General features: G+C 33.4%; 3 protein-coding genes across 6 annotated transcripts in view; 1 reads left to right on the forward strand and 2 right to left on the reverse strand.

Annotated features, from left to right (window-relative positions):
- Nucleotides 1-14,288, reverse strand: part of LOC100745022 (rap guanine nucleotide exchange factor 2) — a 248,845-nt gene extending 234,557 nt beyond the window's left edge. Inside the window, exon 1 of the mRNA XM_012387379.3 lies at nt 13,984-14,288. The gene's annotated coding sequence lies outside the window, so the exon portion shown is untranslated. The remainder of the gene's footprint in view (nt 1-13,983) is intronic.
- Nucleotides 14,289-14,707: 419 nt separating this feature from the next.
- LOC100743507 (U4/U6.U5 tri-snRNP-associated protein 2) lies at nt 14,708-17,166 on the reverse strand. Its single transcript, XM_003490706.4, has 9 exons — nt 16,984-17,166; nt 16,408-16,686; nt 16,157-16,332; nt 15,858-16,083; nt 15,493-15,779; nt 15,297-15,425; nt 15,176-15,237; nt 14,885-15,107; nt 14,708-14,816 (listed from the first exon to the last, which is right to left on the reverse strand). The coding sequence occupies exons 1-9, from the start codon at nt 17,060-17,062 to the stop codon at nt 14,769-14,771; spliced, it is 1,509 nt and encodes a 502-aa protein (XP_003490754.2). The 5' UTR covers nt 17,063-17,166; the 3' UTR covers nt 14,708-14,768.
- On the forward strand, nt 16,877-21,952 carry LOC100743630 (zinc finger protein 157). 4 transcript variants are annotated; one of them, XM_033321592.1, is made up of 6 exons: nt 16,877-16,893; nt 17,741-18,185; nt 18,443-18,877; nt 19,017-19,268; nt 19,340-20,264; nt 20,343-21,952. In XM_033321592.1, the coding sequence occupies exons 2-6, from the start codon at nt 18,045-18,047 to the stop codon at nt 20,795-20,797; spliced, it is 2,208 nt and encodes a 735-aa protein (XP_033177483.1). In that variant the 5' UTR covers nt 16,877-16,893; nt 17,741-18,044; the 3' UTR covers nt 20,798-21,952. The 4 variants fall into 4 exon arrangements, with proteins under 4 accessions (XP_033177483.1, XP_033177484.1, XP_033177481.1 ...); XM_033321593.1 differs by having other exon boundaries at nt 19,340-20,252; XM_033321590.1 differs by having other exon boundaries at nt 16,879-16,893; nt 19,340-21,952.
- Nucleotides 21,953-23,166: the final 1,214 nt, after the last annotated feature.

A 23,166-nucleotide genomic window follows, 5' to 3' on the forward strand; every position in this document is an offset into this window, starting at 1 on the left:
TAACATCGATCAACAACTTATACCATTCAGCAATTTAAAAAAACTCTATGTTTTTCTATCTTTAATGATTATTAAAGACAGAATGATTGATCAGTTCTTTCAATACCAGTGTTATTTCATCACCTAACATTGCATCACCGATCGAAAGAAACTACTTGAACAAGAAAAGATAAAGTAACAAAACCAGACGTACATAAACTTGTTTAAACAGTCCTTCCATCCACCAACGAAGATTCTATATTGTTCTCTCTCTCTCTCTCTCTCTTTGATTATCAATCAACCTCTCACATACCTACATTGTTTCATTCGCTAAATATTATTTCTCGGTGTATCACTAATTAAAAAGGAACTACCTGAAAGGTTTAAAAGAGAGGACAGAGAAAAGCAAGTCGTACGCAAACTCATTTAAATAGTTCAGAAACTCTAAATCGTTTCCAAACCACCTAGACCTAGATCCAGGCTTCCCACCCCTGGGTAGGCGTCAGTGTGACGTATCTAACCGGCGAAACACGTTGGAAACTCATCAGAGAGCGCAAACAGCGTTCCCGATTTTGGTCAGGCAACCACCTGACAGCGACGGTCAACGTGTGCAATTTAAATAAAACAGTTCACCGAGCCTTTAAAGTCGCAGGTGTAACAACGCAAACGAATATGGTAGCAGATAGAACGAAAGAGGGAGGAGGATCGTAAGGAAGTAACATTAGCTACCGGTACGTAAGAAAAAGTGAGAGAAGGAAAAAGGAGGACGCTCGGATACGAAGGACGGACATAGGAAAGAGACGGTGAGCGACTAGATACGAGGAGAGAGATAACGGAAGAAGGGGAAGAGCACACGTTAAGACAGGTGGTGCGGATAATAACGTCTAACGGAAAACGTAGGCTGTGGGTCACAATAGTCCCCTCTGTATGCAGCTACGGTTTGTCATCGTGACTTATACACGATGACTCAGAAACGACTGGTCCAGTTTTGAAGGTTTCAACTGGAAATGTTGCATCTGGGCCAAAAAGAAGGTAATTTACGAGCTGAAAACACGTACCGCTTTAGGTATGCACGGGGAACTAATATTAGAGCAGACGTTGGGAAAAATTCTTAGGGACATAGATACATATATTAATTTTAAGTTAATAACAGTTGAATTACCATTATTAGCGTTATTAATGGCTACTATTACACATAGTTAATTTATTTTTTGAAGTGCTACACATGATTGGTATACATGTATATGGACGTAGTATTAATTATTATTTAAAAATTAATTATATAGCTTGATTACCTGTTTTAAAATTACTATTGGTATCATTACTGTCGGTAATAGTTATTATTAAATGTAATACATAGCTCATTTAAGGTAGATGCATTTTATTAATTATTTAAAAAGAATAGATAGATGTACATGTGTGTACATCTAAAACTTGATTAAGAATTTGTTAGGTTACTTGTTAATTACGAATTAATGCAATTATTATAGCAGGTTTTTCAGAGGTAAAATTTCATCTAATAATCTACTATTAGAGTAGACCGTATAAAGTTTAACGAGGAAGAAACTTAAAGTACAAAAGGATAGGTTGCCTCTCGAAATTTACGAGTTTTTCTTTCTGTGAATAAATAATTAACTATCATGATAGTATCAATAGCTCATTAGCTCATTGTATATCATTTATTCTGGAGAAAATTGCTACCATCAAGCTTTCACTGACGATTTCGTTACAAGATGATCACAGTCCAGTGACACTATACTCAAGGATTACTTAATATAGCGCAGCGTGCACGAAGCGTGAACACTGATGATGTATTAGACCATTTGATAGAGACAAAACGCCTGAACGAACATCAACTAGATCGTGACTACGTTATCAATTTCAATAAAGGTCAAACTGGCCCATCATAAATACAATTCAAGTTCTAAAATACGAAATTCTTCGCTTTATTCGTTCAAAATTTACTTTTTTTTGTATCTTACAGAATTAAATAGATTCAAATATCTCTGAAATTCATTGCCTTGTAATTCTTTTCTCCAGGAAATTGCTCGATTTTCTACGGAAATAGCTTGCCATGACTAAACGAAAAGAAAGAAATTAACGCATCGATTTCCATAATAAATAGGTTTGAATAATTATAATATATAATATATAAGGAACGCAGGTAAGAAGGGAAAAAAAATGAAGCTATAGAAAGTGGACCCCGATCACAATCTTTGCTTCTCAAACAAAAGATCGTGGGTCCCAAGGGCTAGAACGTTATCAAGATACCAATTACTACGATGGAATATTTCAAGTTCCCTATTTTTCGCAAGAAATTACTGAAACGCGACTGTAGAAAAATTCCCACTTCCGTTAGCCTGCCCCTCTAGCCGCGATCTTGCTTCGAGGTAACCCATATGACGAACCACCCATACACGTAGTTCCTTCCTTGCATCTGTACACTTGCATACATTATGACGTGTGCATACACGTGCACTGAGAAGCCTTTATATCGGATTCACGGAGGGCGGCCTGAAGGGCCGGTGCACGCCATCACCGACAGCCAATCGATTCACTACCCTTCCTTTCGTTCCATCAACCGTTTCTTCGAATAACTCGTCTCTTTTTTACTCCCAGGTGGCACACATAAGTCAGATACATAATTTATCGAGCATGCTATCAAAACTCTATCTATTCTTAATATTTATGCGTTTTGTTCTTCATATATCGCATAATAACCGCATACTTAACACTTCGAACGCTCGCTAAAATAATAAACCTGTAGTAACGTGAATGTACGCTTAATCTTTAAATAATTTGAATTTATAGATACAACTTTTTTATTTCACGCGTTGCCTCTAATCAAATCTATTTAAATTTGTACCTCATAAAGTCCAAATCGTTTTGAACTACATAAATCCAGATACATCTTCTCAAAGATGCATACATCAGGCATGCAATTTTTAAATTTTAAAAAATGAAAGTGCACTGAATATTGTCACAATTGAAAATATCGTATATTTAACAGAGCAATCAGCATAACGATGAAATCGTTAGAAAAGAGACATTTCTAATTTTATGTATTCGTATCTGCTATTCGATATCTGTCAGACATCTTTGCACTGTATTTTAATAAGTACAAGTTTAACGTAGATTAAGCATTCTAATTGTTAAAAAGTCGCTAATCTCCTTCGAAGATACTGGAGGAAATATTCGAAATAAAAATGACTGTTTAATTTTCTGGCAACGATACAAATGGTTAAACATTGGTGAATCCTAGCTATTTAACATTTCATAACTCGCCACTAATCCAATGTTACAAGCATAATATCTCCCTACAAACTTTTACAATAAAATCCTTACAGAACATTCCACCTGCTGCTATGTCTCTCCTGTTATTTATACGCTGTCTAGCGATGTATATTTATGAAGAAAATTTAGTTACCTAGAAATACTAAGAGATCCGACATCGTATAAATTCGTAACAAAGATTTATATTCACAATGGGAAACTACGTACATACATATTCTATATGAAACCCTACGTACGCCTTCCTGTTATTTGCTACACATAGCAAAGAGACTACCGACAGATGAACAAGATACGTTCTCAAATATAACGAAAAGATGAAAGGAAGTCGTATTATTAGATGTTTTTATAGTAAAATCAATCAGAGACGGCAAGTTTTTTTCCGTTTCAGCGAAATTAAAAACTGTTCGACCAACTATTACACATAGCTTCTAGAAACGACGTAGTATCAACACTCCAGAGTTTCCAGACTATGAGTTTCGTATTTCGAACCAGCGCAATTGCGTTTCACTCAAATCGTTTAAACATACGTAACAGTTGAAAGATAACGTGTAATTATTATTATCAAACGTTTGCCAGATGGGTTTTTTTAACGAAAGTAAAATTTCTAATGAAAAACGGATAATATTAAATCATTTCGTAAGTAACGTCATGCTTATATCTAAAACTTTAAAACACAAAAATATTATTTTGAAGAATAACGAGAACTATTCCTTCCACTTTTTGGTAATTTTTTAATCGAATTAATTAGACGAATCGATGTTACTCGTGAAATAACCTGATAGATAATATCATTCGCTCTAAAATTTTCCAAATCGCAATTAATTAAACAATGATAAAAAATAGATATAGATGGACTTTTAGACGAAATCAGAATTTCGTCGAACTAAATTAAAAAATTATTAAAAAGCCCACAAACACTCCAAAAAAGAGAGACATTCTTTATTGTACTAAAAAAAAAATATCGCATGAATTCTAATTAGACGTTACTTTGGTTATTTTTAAAAATTCTAACATATATCTACTCGCGCAAATTCACTTCCGATTGTTCCTTTACATAACAACCAGAGACAGGAAATTTGACTGTATCACGAGATTTTCGTTCCAAAGAATAAGCACGATCGCTTTTTCGATAGCTGAAACTACATATACACACGCATACAAGTCTCTTATTCCTTGCCACTCAGACCTTTCCATTCCGTGATGTCTCATTCAGACCATTTTCTGTCACGAAAGAAGAAGTCAATCTTCCGCCTTTCTTCTTCGAGGAAGCACTTCCTCGTAACCTCACGTGGATGTAGTGTCATTTATCGATCGTACAGGTGCAAAGCAATTTTAGAGAAAATCGATGCATCTGCAATGTGCACCCGTCAAACGTCTAATAGCATCATCTCGCGCATCATTTATGGAAGAGAATTTGTTATTACCATTGATTCAAAATGCTCAACACGATACGCGTTTATTTTAAGACTAGCTTTAACGCCGTAATTTCATTAAACGTTAACGTCAAACATTAATAAAAATCAAGTTCTGTTTCCATTTACGGATCTATTAATGCTAATATTCACAGACGTCATAATAAAAATTAATGATCAATTAAATAATACACTACCGTTTATAAATATTAGGTTACTTACTTTGGTCAATTATAGATAGTAATAATGAATTTGAATTTGACGAAAATGTACAAATTAATAATAAATTAATAATATAATTAAAAGCAGGATCCGTTATTGGTTTGTGAAATTAGCGGCTTATAAATTTAAATTACGCGTATTAAAAGACATCAAAATAACGTGTCTTATTATTTACATTTCGATAAAAGCATTTCGATAAGGTACCGTTTATAGAAATTCCTTACTGTTAAAAAGAAGAAAAAAGATTAATACAATTTTTTAACTGTGATATTATTCTTAATAAATATTATAGTATAATTTTATTAGACGAAAGAGTATACTCTCATGTTAGCTCGTCATTAATTAATTAAACGATTAATTTCTAAAGATATCCCAAAACTAACGATATTTTTAGCGTGTAACAAACCAATAATATCTAATCCACTACTCTTGCAAAAAAAAGAAAAGGTAAATCTCGCTAAAAAAGAGCGTTCGTTCAAATATTCTTCCAACATCGCGTGATTCTTGTCATCCATTTCATCGCAATAAGATTAATTGTTCGGCAGCTACTTAATCGTAAGTAGAAAAATAAAAGGAAGTCTACCGAAGCCGGCAACGCGAGCTCGTTAAAAGAAGAAGTAAAAGAGAAAGAAATCGTAATAACTATCACGAAAGAGGCGCGCTAGAAGCGGCGTGCGATCATCAGAGCCGTTTAACTTTTTAATTAATTGCAATTCCGCCGACCAGATTTCCGCTTGTCGGTGGCGTAGCAACGCATCAGACGACCACAGAAAAAAGAAAACGACGAGAAAAAAGCTAGAAAAAGAAAAACAGTCTCCAGAGAAATCGAGTCATTGGCGGTTGCACCTACACGCTCGACTACGAGGATGCATTTAAATCTCTTTCCATCTCTTGCACTCTGTAAAAGGCAAATACGCGTTAACACGTTGAAAGAAGAGAGGAAGGATATGTATACGAGGCAAAGGACCGAGAGAAATGGAGAAACTCTCGAGATCTCACGTCCGAAAGGCGGTAACGACACGGCAACGAACCACCCTGTAATTTTTCTTTTCGTGTCTCCCGGGCAACGAATCATAAACGAGAGAAGCGCCAGACGGCATTGTCTCTTTCTCGTAGTGCATTACGTAAATGAGGGTACACCGTGACCATTGTATTCAATCTGCACGTGTCACGACGGTGTCCTTCCGCTTCTAATCATCGCGTAAAGAAGAGCGCCGAAAGTGTGCGCGTCACGTCGCGCCGGCAGGGCCAACAACGCCCTTACAGCTTTTCCACCTGTCGACTGTTTATTCGCATCGTTCTGTTGTTCTCGCTCGAGTGTCTTTTTTGTCGACACGCTTTGCCACGACTTTCTTGGCAGAAGTCGTGATTGCGTACAGTTTATTTTAGTTTCTTCTTGTTTTTTTTTTTTGCTTTTAGAATTAATTCCTTTTAGGCTATTGAATGATCTTATCTTTTTTATCGTTTCAGTGAATATGTATATATATAGGTTGGGGTACGTACTTTGCGTGTCGTGTAATTGTTTTACAATGCACACGAAATATTCGATCCTTCTTTGTGTCTCCTTATTTTTGTATGCGATCTATTAGGATAATAAAAAATACAACGCGTCTTTTCCTATTTTCATGCAGTTTTGGAATAGATTATTCAAAAAAGTTGATATTCTAGAAATTTCGAAAGTAACAATAGTTCCGAATAAATATAAGTTATGAATGATGTACTTGCTATTTTCCGATAAAGCTTACGCAAAGATTAAAATTCTACGAAATTTTTATATTTGTTTCTCTGTTTATTTGTCTATGTTATTTTAAGGGTAAAATACGAGATCTATTGTTCGTATTGTTTCTACATCGTATATTTCTCCCGAAGCGAACGTTGAAGAATTTAATCGAAGCTTGAAACCACTATTTTTTCAGCGATATTGTTTCTTGGAAAAAATGACTGTTTGAAGTTGTCGGATAGCGAAGAAGGTGCAGCTACAATACATCGTTAAAATACATATGATTAAGTCATTAGCTTAAATGAGGTTAATCAGTGACAATCGTTAAAACTGAATGAATCACTGCAATATACGCTGTTTGCTGTCGAGCTAAAAAAGAGACGTAATATCGCTTCAAAAAAAAATAATATGCAGTGCTTCCGTCCTCGAAATTTTTACGACTATTAATTAAAAATTGTTCTTCGCCCGAAAACAATTTTTAGCAAATTATTTATACGTGTTCTCGCTCTGCCCAATTTTCTCATATTCTACATAATCTTTTTAATTTATCTCATATTGTATATCTATACTATTTTAAATATTACGAGCGTAAAGAAGAAAGATGTTACCAAAGAGATTTTTCCTCGAATTGTATAATTGCAACATCCTACTTTATACGTATAAACTAGGATAAACACTATGTTTTCAACACCTGTACAACTTGTTACAGAATCCTAACGTCGACTTAGAGATTACGCAAACAAGCGACCCGCAGGCCTAACGTACTTGATACGATCTCAGTTTCTTGATTCAAGGTGCCGTTAAACTCTATTATTCATCCTATCGTACATTCCCATTTTCAGCAAAATAGAAAATTATCTTCGTCAGAAATTTATTCACGGCTCCTCGATAGCTTGATGTAATTATTTAAAATTAATATTATTTAGAAAAGATAGTTTACAATTATTTGAAGAGATAATAAGGATTATAGCGTGGATTAAGATTCATCTATAACATAATTAGCATGACGTAGCATCGAAGAACCGTAAATATTCACACTTCGCTTTTCGAATTTCACTAACAACCTTTCCCCGTTGTTTCTATCGTCACTTGTTCGCATACCAAAACATCTGTTCAAAGAGTCTGGCTCGTTTAACGTCGCTATTACCCGAACGAAAACCAATCAGTTTCTCTCTTATGCAAAAACAGCGCGAGGTCTCCATCAAAGAAGAAGTTTTCCTTTTAGACGGCCGTCCTAGATTTCAAAATTTGCGAAAGGCGCTTGTTTGTCCCAGTTTGTGGGCGATTCTAGGACGCTAGTCAACTGGGCGAGAAGCGTCGTGCAGGTAACATACGCGAATTCCAAATGAATTCGCAGATAGCTATACGGAAAAACGAAACTGCCTTCGAGCGACATTCTTTCGTTCGAAAATCTATCCACGACGTTCCAAAGTTGCAATCTCTATTCTCTTCGTGTATAGCAAACTGTCTAACAAACTTCGATCTCGATCATTCGAGAGGAAATAAAGCTGTGTAACTTGGAAAGAAACGAATGAGACGCTCGCAAACGCGTTATTTCGTTATACAGTGGCTTTGAACCTGTTTCTCTTCATTTCTCATTCTTTTTGTTTCCTTTGAGACAGAAGTTTCACGCTATCGATGGCCAACAGTCATGAAAAATGTATTTGTTTCTTTGCAATTGACTAGATTGGAATTTATCTTCAGTTTCTCTATGGATTTCTTATAAGATGAAATGAAATCTTACAAGGATGCTTATAAAGTTTTTCATGAAGTTCTAAGAGTTTTTATCTTTGACTACCCTTTACAAGCATGTTCGCCTTCGTTTAATTGAACTTCGATTTATTATATGGTACATTAAGCGACGCGCATTTCTCAAGGGGGATTAATGAAATGATTTCCTGGTTACTTTTGCACAGCTTCAATTCGCTATTAAGGAAGACGTAAATCCTTTGGCAAATATTACTTTCTTCTCGCAAAAAGAAAGTGTCAAAAGATCAGGAAGCAGTCGACCATTACAAGCTGTTCCACGTCTGTTGTATCAGAAAACACCGGCCATCCTTAGATTTGCGGATTTAATGCTGGCAAAACGAGTTTCAATGACGATTAACGCAGTCTAATGCAGCGGCAGCTGATGAAAATGTCTTAACATTTTCATAAATATATCGTAAAGAAACTAATCATACGTTTAAAATAAGTGTAAGTATTTCTAATTAAAGACTGGTCAACTGCTAAATAGATCGGAGTCTTCTTCACAAATTCTGAAGAAGAATCGTTCATTAAAATCGCTTAAATCATTGGTTCAAAAAATAGTTCTACGATTATTTGTTATAATTTTGCAACATTTAACAGTGCAATACGCGTGTGTGACTTTGGTATTTATGCATGGAAGATTCTCTAGATATTAGGTACGATAACATGTGCTTCCTACAATACGTATTCGTATCTTTTCACGAGAATCAAAACGTTTTCAACGTTTGCGTACCGCATACACGTAACGTGATTACGTCACAAAGCGTGCAAATTAACGTTCTTAATAGGCAACTTTTGGTTGGAACTGCTATTTCTTGTCCAGTGAATAAAGTACTAACGAAAATTTTCGTTCAGAGGAGCAAAGTTTCACATCTATTTAATATTTCCCTCATCGAATAATTAACTCCTTTACATTCAGATGGTATAATAACATAATTACCAAAAATTCTTTAATTCCAATAAAACTGTGAAAGCTTTCTTCGTGAATAAAGGAAAAAACATTTCTTTCGTGGCGAAACTACTAAGAATTTCCTTAAAAAACCTGAAAACTCTACTATAGCATCATCTCCATTGTGTAAATATAAAAGAAAAATTCCTTCAATTAAACAGTTATCTACGGCATAGTAAAATAATACTTAGCGCAAATATTGGCACAACTTCATAGCAAAATTACTAAAAACATCTTTATAAAACTCCAAAGACTCTACTATAGAGTCACGCCTGTTGTACGAAAATCTGCAGAAAATTTCTACGATTAAGCAGTCATTCTCCTTTACGAAACTATATCTAGCACGGATATTTAATACCTCGTGGAATCTACAAACGCGTAACAGAATCACCATGAAATAACGATATAGTAAAAACACAAAAGGCAGACTCCGTTCGAGTCACGGTCAGGCAGGCGATAATACGGGGTTCTGCGTGGAATTCTAATCGGACCATCGACTTCTAACTGTTCCGAGATACGGAGGAGTTGCTGGGTACTCCGCGGCTCAGAACCTCATAATCTTCGCGCGACGTGACCAGTGTAACCCAATTCACCGACGACAAACTCCATCGTAGCCTTAATCGTTCGCCTATAGGCAGATGCGTATAGGTGTTACAACGTAACAGCTGGGCACCTGCTGTTCCTCGTGCAGTTTCTTCTCCCTTCTATCTACCTGCACGCAACGACGAGGGCTACGTTCTTTGTGTCACATTATACTCCACATTCAACGACCAACGGAGAACCAGGATGCCACGATGAAGGCAACGACAAAACCCACAACTTTCTCCGACTTGCAGATTTATTTCGCGTGCGAGCGACTTCCTGCACCGAGGGAAAACAATCGTAGCCTCCTCTCGTAGTGAACCGTCGATGAATGGAGGAAAAGAAGAGATCCCTCGTTTAATACCTACGGGCACCAACTTTCTTTCTGTAATTGCGACTCTCTTATCACCCGAGTTTTCCGCCACGATATAGAAAGTTTTTGGTTGTTGATTCTTCTTGGATCAGGTTCGATATAAGAGTCGAGGTATAATATTTTACGATTTTGTAGACTGAAAATAGCGATTTATACTTTCATATATGTCGAACTAAATATTTTCACGGACTATTTTACGCTGTTATAGTCTTGAACCTTACACACACTTGGATTGCAAATCTTTAACTTTCACGGTTTCGTATTGCACTTGCTCTTGTGGATCTTTGTCTAACTCGGTTCAAGATGTGTATCAAATATTCTTGTATAATATTTTACGCTCTTATACGCGTATAATTAAACTGGGAATGTTACGCGTACGAAACATTGAACTTTAATAAATTACTAATTAACTAACCGATGAATGTATTTGTTTTCGATCTGATCGAAACTGATCTCGAGTTGTAGTACACTATGCCTTCTTTACAAAATCACGAGATATATGTTTCTATGATGTATAATTGATGAAAAAACAATTTTTCTCATAGGATAAAAAGAATTTAATCTTGAAAGAGTTAGGAAGGAATAGGATAAATATAATTTAGATTTAAGAAACATCGTATCGAGAAGAAGTATCCTGTTTTCCTTGGAATTTTATACGTTCAATAATTCATTATTTCGAATTAACGTATTATATAATGTGCTTCAAGAGCCATATCCACAGTCTACTAATACAGAGTAAAATACACGATATTTCCTGTTCTTCGATACTGAATGGATTACGCGTACGTATCTCGATACGCGTGTATGGAAACGTGTTAAACGGTCTCGCCTAACTTACAGAAGAAAAAAGACTATATGCCCTTAGGCGACTGAATACTCGACAGTAATGTCAGTATCCTAATAAGCTTAAGATTCAAGCCGGTAAAAACATGCTAAGCTGCATACTCCACATCTTCCATCACTACCAAAAATACGATCGTTCTGCTTAATTATCCAGAAACGAGAAGATACCTTTATCTAATCGACTTCATTATGGACTTAAAAACTCGGAAAAAAGTCACTAAATACCATTCCAATTATGTATTCATAGATTAGCCATCAATGCTTCCAAATTAGAACTATCACCTTGTTTTGCATCAGAATGCTACAGAATATCGATGGACAAATGTAATAATATTCCTTTTCCAAAAGTTAATGTAAATCCAGTTTGGAGGGAAATAAATTAAAACTAGTTTCATTAAAAAGCTAATATTTCCTCTTCGCTATCACTAGTAATCATTAACAATCTTTGTTAATATTAATTAATACAAACGCAAAAATATTTAGTGTAAGTGATATTTATATATAAATCCACCCTCGTAAAAACCATCTAAATCCAATTTATTTTCAATATCGTACTATTAACTATTACAAAAACAATAAATTAAATTTATAAACTCTTCTCAAAAATATCAATAAAATTTCCTATAAGAGTAGTAAACTGATATACGCTCCTTAAAAAAGAGAGAGAGAGATAGAGAGAGAGAGAGAGAGAGAAAGAGAGAAGAAAGAAATGCTTCAAATATCACTACATTTTCAAACTGAATAAAATAGTGCGTGGAAGAAACAAAGAACTAGGTGTGTTACGAGTACGCATATTCTAACAGCTTCGACAGGAAGCATTTGACAACGCACTCCTGTATCCTCAATCGATATTTAAGTGCCTCAAGGATGTTTCTCGTAGATGAATACAACCATGATCTCCATCCTTGACACGTTTTTACGTCCATGAGCGGATCGCGGGGAAGTACACGAACTTAAAAAGCGACATGAGAGAAGAACGGGCGCGTTTCTTGCTCTTCTCTCTACATACGCGGCTCTAACAAAATACGGAGACGTTGAAATATTAGGCATAGCAGAACGTGAGCGTCAGGGGAAGATCTTAAAGCGAAACGGTGCATCATACGATATGTATTTCTGCTTAATACACTACCCACGTTTAAAACATTCCACAGTCATGTCGTTGACATCCTCTGCAGTTCCAGAATTTCCCATCCAGCCCTTTGGTTTACATATACGCGAGGAAAATCGCGCAATTCCTGCCCTTTGTTACCAACTCCTAATTATCGTCGCGATTTTTGCCCCTTCTTTTGACTTGTCGTTCATTTTTCGAAATATACCCCATCTTTGTGACGATGAATGACACTATCTGATATTCTTCGTACGAATTTCTTTACCTACTCTAATTGGTTGTATTTGTATTCGATATAACAATCCATTTTTTAATTGGTAGATTAACAACATTCTATGATAAAATTATTACTAAGGGTTCATATAAACGTTTCTTATCTCCTTTTCTGTACCAAATTCGAATATTGATTAAATGTTTAATTCGTAAAATAAATATCGTTTTCTAACAACGAAATCCAAGATCATATTTACAGCAGACATACTCGCTATATCGTAAAATTCCTTCAAAATATAAAATATTTTAAAATATCTAGGTATTAATCATCAATGTGTACAAAGATCTCGGACGCCATATTTCTTTCGCGTCCACGTTAATCTCTTTATCATAAAACTCTACCTAATTTACAAATACACAAAAAATAATCAACATTTAACATATTTTATGTCCGTAGTAACATACATAGATACTACCTGTGGTATGTAAAAAACGCAAAGTTGAGAAAAACGGCAATCTCACATACATAATACGCGACGCCGATGACGTACGTTCAATATGTCATCGAAGATCCTCTCGCACGCGGAAACTGGTTTACGCGATGCAACGATTACCAAGCGAGATGCTAGGAATCCGAAACTCGCAGCTTCTTCGAGAGTCAACGTACCTCCCCTCTTTTTAACCGAGGAACGTTCAAACTCGCTCCTCCGCCACGGAGGCCACGCAATCAGACAGTTTTTTTGAGGTTCGCATGAAACAGGTATTCGGGGCGGTTACTGGAAGGTAGCGTGTATTGCCAACACGCCGACACAAATCGGAATAATCGTGGTCAATGTGTACAAGAATAACCGAGCCATAAGAGAATTAGCATCGAAACGTGGGTCCCGCGTTTTTATCCCGCTTCAATTTTTCGAGTCTTCCACATGTTGATAGTGAAATAAGTTTCTACGCGTTTGTATACAAAACAATCTTAGGCTATGGTTACAATGAATGCGTATTCGAATTAACTCAGTACATCAAAACAATCACATATGTATAAACAGTAGCTATAAAGAGTATTCGTACTATTTTACTTATTATACCATTTATGTACGTATCATTTAATTTCACTTTCATATGACTATAAGAATTTCATACTATGAAAATGAAATGTAGAATCTGATAAAAAAAGACACTGCATTGGAAAATAAAAGTAGCCACAGTAAATTTTTTCTAGTGTATGCATTTCGGTTTGTAGATGTTCCACTCGTCAGAACACCACAACAGTTTCTTCAAATACGCATCCACTATATAACCTTACGCGGGAACGCTTTAAAGGTAATAGAGATTCTCAAGTGTCGGTCACACAAAATATTACAAAACCGTTACCGCTAACAAACTATTATAATTTTCGAAAGTTCTTAAACATACATCCTATCTTCCAATGATTATGTCTCACGAATATTTGTAAATCTATGTATCTTGTAAGCTATAACTCATGCGCGAGGAAACTTAAAGAACTTTTTTAAAGTTTTTATGGAAACAAGAAAGGATACTCACCGTTCAAGCAAACGTCGATCCCACCAGCAATAATCCACGTGCTGAGAACACACTAGCCAACACAATGTATGTACACACAGAAAAAAATCACTCGCGACAATCGACTATATGACTAGGAAGAGAAAAACGTCAGTATCACTAACGCGATTGGATACGATATACGAAAAACGTTGTCCCGGTACACTACGAATAAAAGGAAAAAAAGCACGACCGAAAGAACGATGAAAAAACCGCGAACCGTAGAAAACGTTCGCTCATGACCGTCTCGCGTGGCCGGCTGTGACTCTACTCCGGTTCGCTTTGGCTTCGGCGCGACACTCCGATCCCCACCAAACCCGATTCTCCCCACCGATCGTCACGACTGTACTTCCAGTTTGTACTTCCGATCTTCTCGGCAAAGTTCGGCAGCTTTCGACACGATCGGCGGTCCGTAGTGTTAGATGCTATACATATACATGTAAAAAGGATTTAGCAATCACAATTTTCTTTTTACTAAATTCGAATTTACGATAATCTTATTAATAAAATGATTGACACGAGAAAATCTGATAAATGTTTAATTTAGGTATAACTTTTAACAAACTATCTGCGATTTTGAAATATAGAAATTATTACAAATTGTAGTGAATTATTTCATGTGTTGTATCTTTACGTCAGTTTTTAAACTTATTATATTATTTATTATCTTTGATTTATTAGGGATATTATGAAATAAAAAATAAGGTAAAGTGAAAAATTGAAACATTTTATTTATAAAATTACGTCTATCACATCGTTCTTCTTCTTTAATTGTTGCCATTTTCCGAATATACATCATTTTTTAGTTCATAAATCTGAAAAAAGAGAAAAACATATGTATATTTTCCCTCTATTATTCAAAATGTTCGTTGTTAATACATACTTGTATATATGCTTCAGTTAATGTTATCATTTGTGGCAAAATTTGAGTTACGTGTAAATCCTGCAACTCGTACCACTGACCAGTTGCTCTATGTAGAATGTGAACTCTATATGTTCCTTGACCAGGTTCACCATCGTGAACTATATTTGCTACCAAATCATATGTTGTAAATGGATGTCTTTGTTTTACTTCAGGTGTTAAAATATCTCCAAAATCTACATTCCTGAAAGCAGTATATATTTTTAAGTTCTTTCACATTGTCATATAATAATATTATTAAAAGTTACGTACTTAACTGGAAAATTAACTATGGTGGGATTTTTTTCCACAAAGAATGTGTTCTTTGTAAACCTCTGTAAAAAAATAAAATAAAAGATGAACATATAATATTAATACGTCATTATATACTTACTTTTATATAAAGTATGAGATAAGGAGGAAGTTCTGTTATTTCAAATCTCTTCATAAAATTTTCTTTATATGTTTTATACTCTTTCTCAGTTACAGCATTAAATTTATTCAATAATGTGTACAAATTGACCTATAATAAAAAAAAAAGATAAGTTTTCTGATACTGTGATGATCAAAGCTTATAGTTCGATACTTACTTGAGGAATAATATTTTCAGTAAATTGGTCTTTGAAAAGAGGTGGTGGTGGAAGATCACATGTCAAATATAAAAATGGGCTTTCTGTTACAGTTTCGCCATATTCTACCGTATGAAGTAATTCACTTCTTTGACTTTCATCCAATTCAAGTGGCGGTATTTTTCGTGTATATATCCGCATATGACCCAAAAACGTTTTATACACTATACTAGAATCACGCTTTTTTGTACCATTTAATGCTAAATGAAGGGCATTTAAAAACCATGAAAGAAAATCGATTGGATCACCTGAAAATTGAATTTTCAATATATAAAAGTTATTAATAAAAAAGTGATTTACTTGTTGTAATATAATTTTATTTGTACCCTGTTCAGTAAATTGAAATCTCTTTTTACTCCATAAAACAACAGCTTGTAACATTTCATGTGGACTGACATGAGCTTTGAAATTACGGGGATTCCATAATTTTCTCATTAATTCACCAAATCGTTGAACTAAAAGATAAGAAGAGTCTCCAGGTGGCCTCTTGACATGAGAATAATTAGATTCTCTTAAGAAAAAATCTCTTAAAGGTGTAACATGAGAAAGTGCCTAAAATATTGAACTCTTATAATTATCTCATAAGATAGAATTAAAGAAATTTAAATATTTCAAACTGACTCACTTGTAAAATAACATTACAATAATCATTTGCTTTAATATTATTCATTCCCACAATACCAGGAGAATATAGCGATCCATCTATGGCTCTTGATAATTTATCACTTTTATCTAATTGTGCAATTTGTGCTTTATCAAATGTTGGATTTAAAACATATTTTATGTCATCCAATGATGAATCTGAGTAACAGTTATTTATTAAGAAATACCATTATCTTTTGATATAAACAAAATAGTCAAATAATATTTTCTTACCAATTATTTCATAATTGTCAGGTAAACAATAAAATTTTAATGTATGTAAATTTAAGAAAACATGATGACTTTCAGCTACACTATGTGTATATGCATGAGTGTTTGTACCTCTACCTTGGAAGTACTTTCCACATACAAGACAAGCATATACATTAATTTTTGACAATGATACTGAACATAGTTTTTCAAAATCAAAGTCTAAAAATTGGCGATTTATTGTATCTAAATAAGGGCACAATCGTGGAGCTTCTGAATTTGTTTTTATAATTTTAGCTTTTTCTGTAATTAGAAAAAATAATCGTAATGTATTTTAATTATTTTTAAGTTAGAAACTATATTTAAAAAAAAATTACATATTTTGAAAGGATTAAATTTATTTAACGTAAGGTCAAGTCCATAAATGCCAAAATAATGTATATCTTTACTTAGAATAGGTTAATCAAGGTGATTAAAATAAAGGAATCATCACCTAACCTTAAAATTTAAGTATGTAAACAATAAACTCGTGACATTTTATAATAAGCATTTAAAGTAAATAATAATTAATTCATGCAAGAAATAATTAAAAATACTCACTGGCAATGCCTTCATCTAAATTATTTCGTTCTATCGCTAATTTTATTTTTTGTTGATTCCCCGATTTACTTGTCGCCATTTTTGTTAGCAGTTCAGGTAAATCATTTTTATATAGCGATACATTCGTAAATGAGTAATGAATAAATACTAGTATGTAAAAATCATTAATAAAAACTAACGTTTGCAAATATTATAGAAACTGACATATATTTAACCTACAACGTAATTAAAAAATAAAATGGCGTTGATCATTTTACTTTGTTTTATTATATTTAAATAAAGAGTTAATAAAAACGTAGATTTATATCATACATATAACTATGTTAATACATTTTCTTTATTTCTCTTTACAAAATATTTCAATATTTAATATAATATTAAAAAAAAAACATTTAATATATTCTCCCTCATTTAAAAGATTATTAGTATATCTTAGTTTTAATAAATTAATAAAAGTATATATTTGAAATCAAATTTGAAATAGAAACTTTTTCCATAACGAAGCAGTATTAATAAGGTTATGTATAATTTAATGAATTATCAACTATATAACAATTTTTTAAAATGCGATATGTATAAAGATTCTTGTTTTTAGTATTATTGCAGATGTCTGTAAATTAGTTAAATTTATTGAAATAAGTATCATTCAAAAATGCAATAGTAAATGAACTCGATATTCGATAGCTCGTTAGTCGATTGAAAAAAGCTTCAGTCTTTGGCTGTTTAGTGCGCCACCTACGAAACAAATTCTTTTTAGATGAAAAGAGAGCAACGCAAGTTAATTCCCCCGCTACGGATGCCACGACTGATTGTCTCCGATGGTGTGAACGCAGACTCGCTTGACAAATATCCCCGGATAATGCATATCTATAAAGTAGAGAAGTTTTCAACTGAAGATCAGCAGGAGGCGAATTAGGGAATGTCGTAATGCACGGCATAAGTTTTTTAAATCACGTAAAAGACCTTGGCTGTTGGGTTTCTTAAAGTAAAATCGTTCCGATCGGTCCTTCAAGTAACTTCGTTTAATCTGGCAAAAAAACGATCCTCTTCATTCTGTTGATATGGCCGTCGTCGAGGAATTTGATTATTTATGTCGTTTATGTGCGACCAAAACGGGTATTCTAATGGGATTACCGATCTTCGAAGCCGGCGATCAGATGCGCAACATTGACAAGAAAATAGCCGCATGTTTGCCAGTGCAGGTAAAATCATGCACAAACAGTAGCAATTTCACTGCAATCCTCAGTGCTCTGTCTTCACCCCCTCTTTCTAATTTAACTATAAATAGAGGAAGAAAATTGGTGCAAGGTTTCACAAACTCCTCATGATAAGGGGAAATCTATATATTAACTTTAATTAACTGGATAGTTGTTTTAAAAAATTGAAGATTGTGATGGCATTTCGTATACTCTTTAAAAAATAAATATATTAGTGTTGTCAGTTAATTGATTATTTTTAGGTGTCTATGACTGATCAATTACCAAAAGTGGTATGCGAAGAGTGTGCTTATAAATTGGATCAGCTGTTTGATTTTCGTGAAAAATGTTTACATACTGAGGCAGTATTCATGGAAATGTTAAAAGAAATTGCCAAGCAAGAGATTGTTCGTATATCAAAAAGGGATTTGGAAGAAGTAGAAGAAATGAAGAGGATTCAGAGGAATATTGACAGAATACAAAATAATATGGAAAACGTACAAAATCATGTAAATCCCCAAGAAACAGCAGAGCCTACTATACATACTATGCAAGTCATAGATGAAATAGATTTGGCAGCTGGCGAACAAGTTGTTACACAAGAAGAAATAGGACAACAAGATACAGATATTGAGGTTACTGGTATCGACTGTTTAGATGGGGATACAGCTAGAATGGTGGATGAACATATACGAGAAGTAAATGAACAAATAAACCTAATATGCTTGCTGAAATAAATTGTACTATATCTATTACAACAATATTTTCATTTAAAATTATTTCTGAATGCAATAATGCTTCAAATGTAACTTAAATGTGTATATTCTTGTATTGCAGGTTTCTAATCATCAAATAGCAATGCATTTGGAGGGTGATATGACTGTAGTTGGAAATTTAACAGTTAGTGGTCATTTGAGTCAATTAGGAATAAATTATGTTACTTCAATAAATCCTGAAGATCAAAATCGAGAATCAATTGTACATTATTGTGATAATGTAAAGTATGAATCAGTACCAATAAAACAAGAATATCATAGGTTGCGAGATAGATTAACCACAGAGGATCCTGCAAATGTACTTGAAGATAATGTAAGTTATTTAAATAGAAGTGAAATATAAATAATATACAAATTTCTTTGATAAATAATTTTAATCTATAGGTACCACATGAGAATTTTGCTCCTGCTCAACCAGAGACTGGTAGTGATATAGAAGAAACACGTGTAGTTGAAAGTGAAACTCCTAGGCATACAACTTCTCAAACAAATACTATGGCATCAACGAGTCAAATAACAACTGGAAGTCCAGAAATTTTAGTAGAATATACAAAAAGAGCCAAACATGCATTATTAGAAACAGCATTAAATAATCCTACAGTTGATGAAACAGGTTCACATTGGTATGTGTGTCCATTTTGTAATGAAGCAACATTAGGTTCAAATAATATGATAGCACATTTTGAACAATATTTTTGCTGTTGTCCTTGTGGTTTATATTTTACAAGTGTAGATGCCTTAAATGTACATAAGGAAAGATGTGATGTATATAAAAGTAAAACAATCGACAAAGAAAAACAAATCACAGAACCTGAATTAGTGTCTTCTCAAGATGAAGTAAATATAGAAGAAAAAAAACAAACAACAGTAAGGCAGAAATGGACTCCAAAAGTTTGCACTCAATGTGGTAAACAGTATAGGACGAATTATAAATTACAAGAACATATGCGGAAACATACCGGTGAAAAGCCTTTTCAGTGTGTGACTTGTGAAAAAGCATTTCGTAGTAAAATTGGGCTTGCACAACATGCGGCTACACATACAGGGCAATATGATTATAATTGCTCCACATGTGGTAAAGGTTTTCAATCTAAAAGTTATCTTGTTCTTCACCAAAGAGTACATTCAGATTTAAAGCCTTTTCCATGCAACACTTGTGGACAACATTTTAAAACGAAACAATCATTATTAGATCATCAAAATAGACATCTCGGGGTCAAACCATATGTATGTGAAATTTGTGGCAAAGGTTTTATAACCAAAGGACTCTGTAAAAGTCATCAAAAAATACATTCGGGTATGGATAATCGTCAGTATCCATGTGTGGTATGCAATAAAATGTTTGTTAGTAAAAGTTATCTGAACACTCATTTACGCATTCACACAGGTGAAAAGCCGTATTTGTGTGAAGTTTGTGGTAAAGGATTTTTAACAAGAGTCGATCTTAAAATTCATTCAACAATGCACACGGGAGAAAAAAGCTTTAAATGCGATATGTGCGGTAAAGTATTCGCCAGAAGGGCAGCGTTAAGGTGTCATAGGAGATTGCACACCGGAGAACGGCCTTACAGATGTGATGTATGTGGTAAAACATTCACACAGTTCACTCCTATGGCCATTCATAAAAGATTACATACCGGAGAGCGACCGTATGAATGTGATGCATGTGGCAAAACATTTGTATCGAGATCAACCATGATGTGTCATAAAAAAAAACACCATGGTACAGCACCCGTGCAAAAAGATGAACCAGTTCCTCGTCAAAACGAAATAAAAAATATCTTACCAGCAGAAATTGTACTCCGAGATTCCCAGGAAGGAATTCAAATTACCGCAGATTGAAACGCATGATTAAAAATCGGGAAACGTTAAAGTAAATAGATACAAACAACGCATGATAAGAAATGAAATATCGAGTCTGCATTTTATAAGAAGCGGCATTAGTCACCACAATGTATTCCTTTACTATAGCATATATGTTAAAATTGTATACAAAGAATATATTTTCGAGGATTCTTTGCAAGGGATAACAATGTTTTCTAAAATCATGTATACCTATAGAAAGTAAAGAAAAAATTAAATGATTTTCATTATCATTAAAATATCGATATTGGTATTTTGCCGAAGTATGTTGCTGTTTTCAAATTGTCTACTTTTTTATTTGCAGTTTGTTTTGCTCTGGAATCTTTCAAAGATTAATAATTATTGTTAATCAAGCCATAAAATACTGTCAGGTTTAAGTCATGTAAAAGATAAATATTATTTTCAAGCTTCTACAGTTAATGTATGTGCATTATAGGACTTGATTTTTAGCTTGTGATAATACATTTTTTCAATGACATATGTTAAAAAGGTTATATAGTATAGTATGTAGTTTCTCAAATTCCGATCAAATGATACCAAGATTAAATATCTACATTTATTCTAACAAAGCTCAAATTATGGACATATGATATACAATTGAAATGAATTAATTTATAATTTATTTTTTAGCATATTTTTAAGAAATGCAATGCATTGTCAATGAAATAACACAAATGTTATTTATTTAAAGATATACTAAATTGAAGAATGGCTCGTTTGAATCATTACATAAGAATTTTCTTTATATTGTGTGTGCATTATAAATTGTTATAAATGTCATGAAAAAAAGAAAATAAAATGACACATTTACTAGCTATATAACATAAAACATGATTATCATAAAGAAAGTCAAATATTTTCTTATTGATACTAGTAAAACATTAAAATATTATTTATCGAATTAAAGGCTGATAGCTATTTTTACTGCAAGGAAATGCTATAGAATGGTGGTTATATCATATTAACAATGTAGTTTCTTAAATTTAACAAAAGTGTAAAGTTATATATAATCACCTTTAACACATGCATATTTCTGTGGCATCTCTGCGGTTTTCTTTTAAATAAAAAAGCTTTCAGCACTACACATAGTAGAAATTGTGATATGTAACAATAAAATGATTACATTTGTAAAATTGTGATGATTGTAATATTATTGACAAATCCTATCAGAAAAAATATAAAAAATTCTACAACCAGATTTAAAATTTATTTTTAAATTTTATAAACCTATACATGTGACTAATATTCTTTATTTATTACTGTTTTAGTTGTAACATATTTAAAGTAACATGTCATCTGCTTTTTACCCTCTAAATATCTAGTTAATAATAAGGTTAAACCAAGTAATAAAAAAAATGAATTTTATTAAAAATTCTTTTTATTTCGAAACGGTATTAAATAATAATATTAATGACAAGAGCTGCTAAATTGATATTGGGCTTAAAATTTAGCAGCAATAACATAATACGAGCATTACGCGCGTACGTTGATCTTTTTTTTTTAAATGGACATAAACTTATTTTTGTCTTTAACTACATTATTACACTGACCTGTTATGCAGCTATTACATACGTACACTCGTGTGTATGCATAATATACATATATATGCATGTGTATGTGTCTAGCGTGTTAACAATTTCCATTACAATCGCTGTTCCTATTTCCTACATCGTCCTACAATTGACAACAAATATTTAATCTATAATTTGACATTAACTACCTATGCAAGGCATCGATGACAATATATTTGTTTCGTTATTTTTTCCTTTCTATACTATATATAGGGGGCCCCTAAAATTGTGGGAAGTGTGAGTAATGATTATCAAGTTCCAGGATTACATTAACATTTTACGCAACTTATTTAAGCATATGCTTTACGATACTCCATGAAGCTTTTTGATACAAAATACATATAAAATTGTAAATAGCCGCGATAAAAAGAAAAACTCATAGAAAAATGTAACATTGTAAGATACAAAATACGTCCGTCGTTGTTTGACATGTGTGCAATTTTTTATTTATACAAATATTTATAATTTCTTTCCTTATTTTTTCTTTCTTTTGTATTAATTTAATCGCTTCCTTTTTCTGCTACGTCCACACATTATTATGTAAATGTCCTTATTAAGCGTGCAGGTAGGGGCCCTCGTTAAATCAGTGGTCGATGATATCAACAAGTTCTCTAATATTGGATTATATGTGTATCTTACAAAGCACCACGATCTAAAGCTATACAATACATATAGGGTGTCGTTTACTGAATACGAAACTACAAACAGGGAATCGGACGTACAATTCTTGCACTTTATGTTTTTCGATCGTTTGCTTATCCATATAGGCAGAACTTT

This window comes from Bombus impatiens, unplaced genomic scaffold, assembly GCF_000188095.3.
Source record: "Bombus impatiens unplaced genomic scaffold, BIMP_2.2 scf_0466, whole genome shotgun sequence".
Taxonomy (NCBI): Eukaryota; Metazoa; Arthropoda; class Insecta; order Hymenoptera; family Apidae; genus Bombus; species Bombus impatiens.

Bases quoted from the DNA above. Each gene is read 5' to 3' on its own strand.
- LOC100743507 (XM_003490706.4), bottom strand. From the start codon at position 17,062: ATGGCGACAAGTAAATCGGGGAATCAACAAAAAATAAAATTAGCGATA. The intron at 15,780-15,857 runs GTACAAATAAAA...TTCAATTTTCAG, and splicing joins ATTTCAATTTACTGAACAGG to GTGATCCAATCGATTTTCTT. The intron at 14,817-14,884 runs GTATGTATTAAC...CTCTTTTTTCAG, and splicing joins TAACTGAAGCATATATACAA to ATTTATGAACTAAAAAATGA.
- LOC100743630 (XM_033321590.1), top strand. From the start codon at position 18,045: ATGGCCGTCGTCGAGGAATTTGATTATTTATGTCGTTTATGTGCGACC. The intron at 18,878-19,016 runs GTAAATGAACAA...CTTGTATTGCAG, and splicing joins TGGATGAACATATACGAGAA to GTTTCTAATCATCAAATAGC. The intron at 19,269-19,339 runs GTAAGTTATTTA...TTTAATCTATAG, and splicing joins CAAATGTACTTGAAGATAAT to GTACCACATGAGAATTTTGC.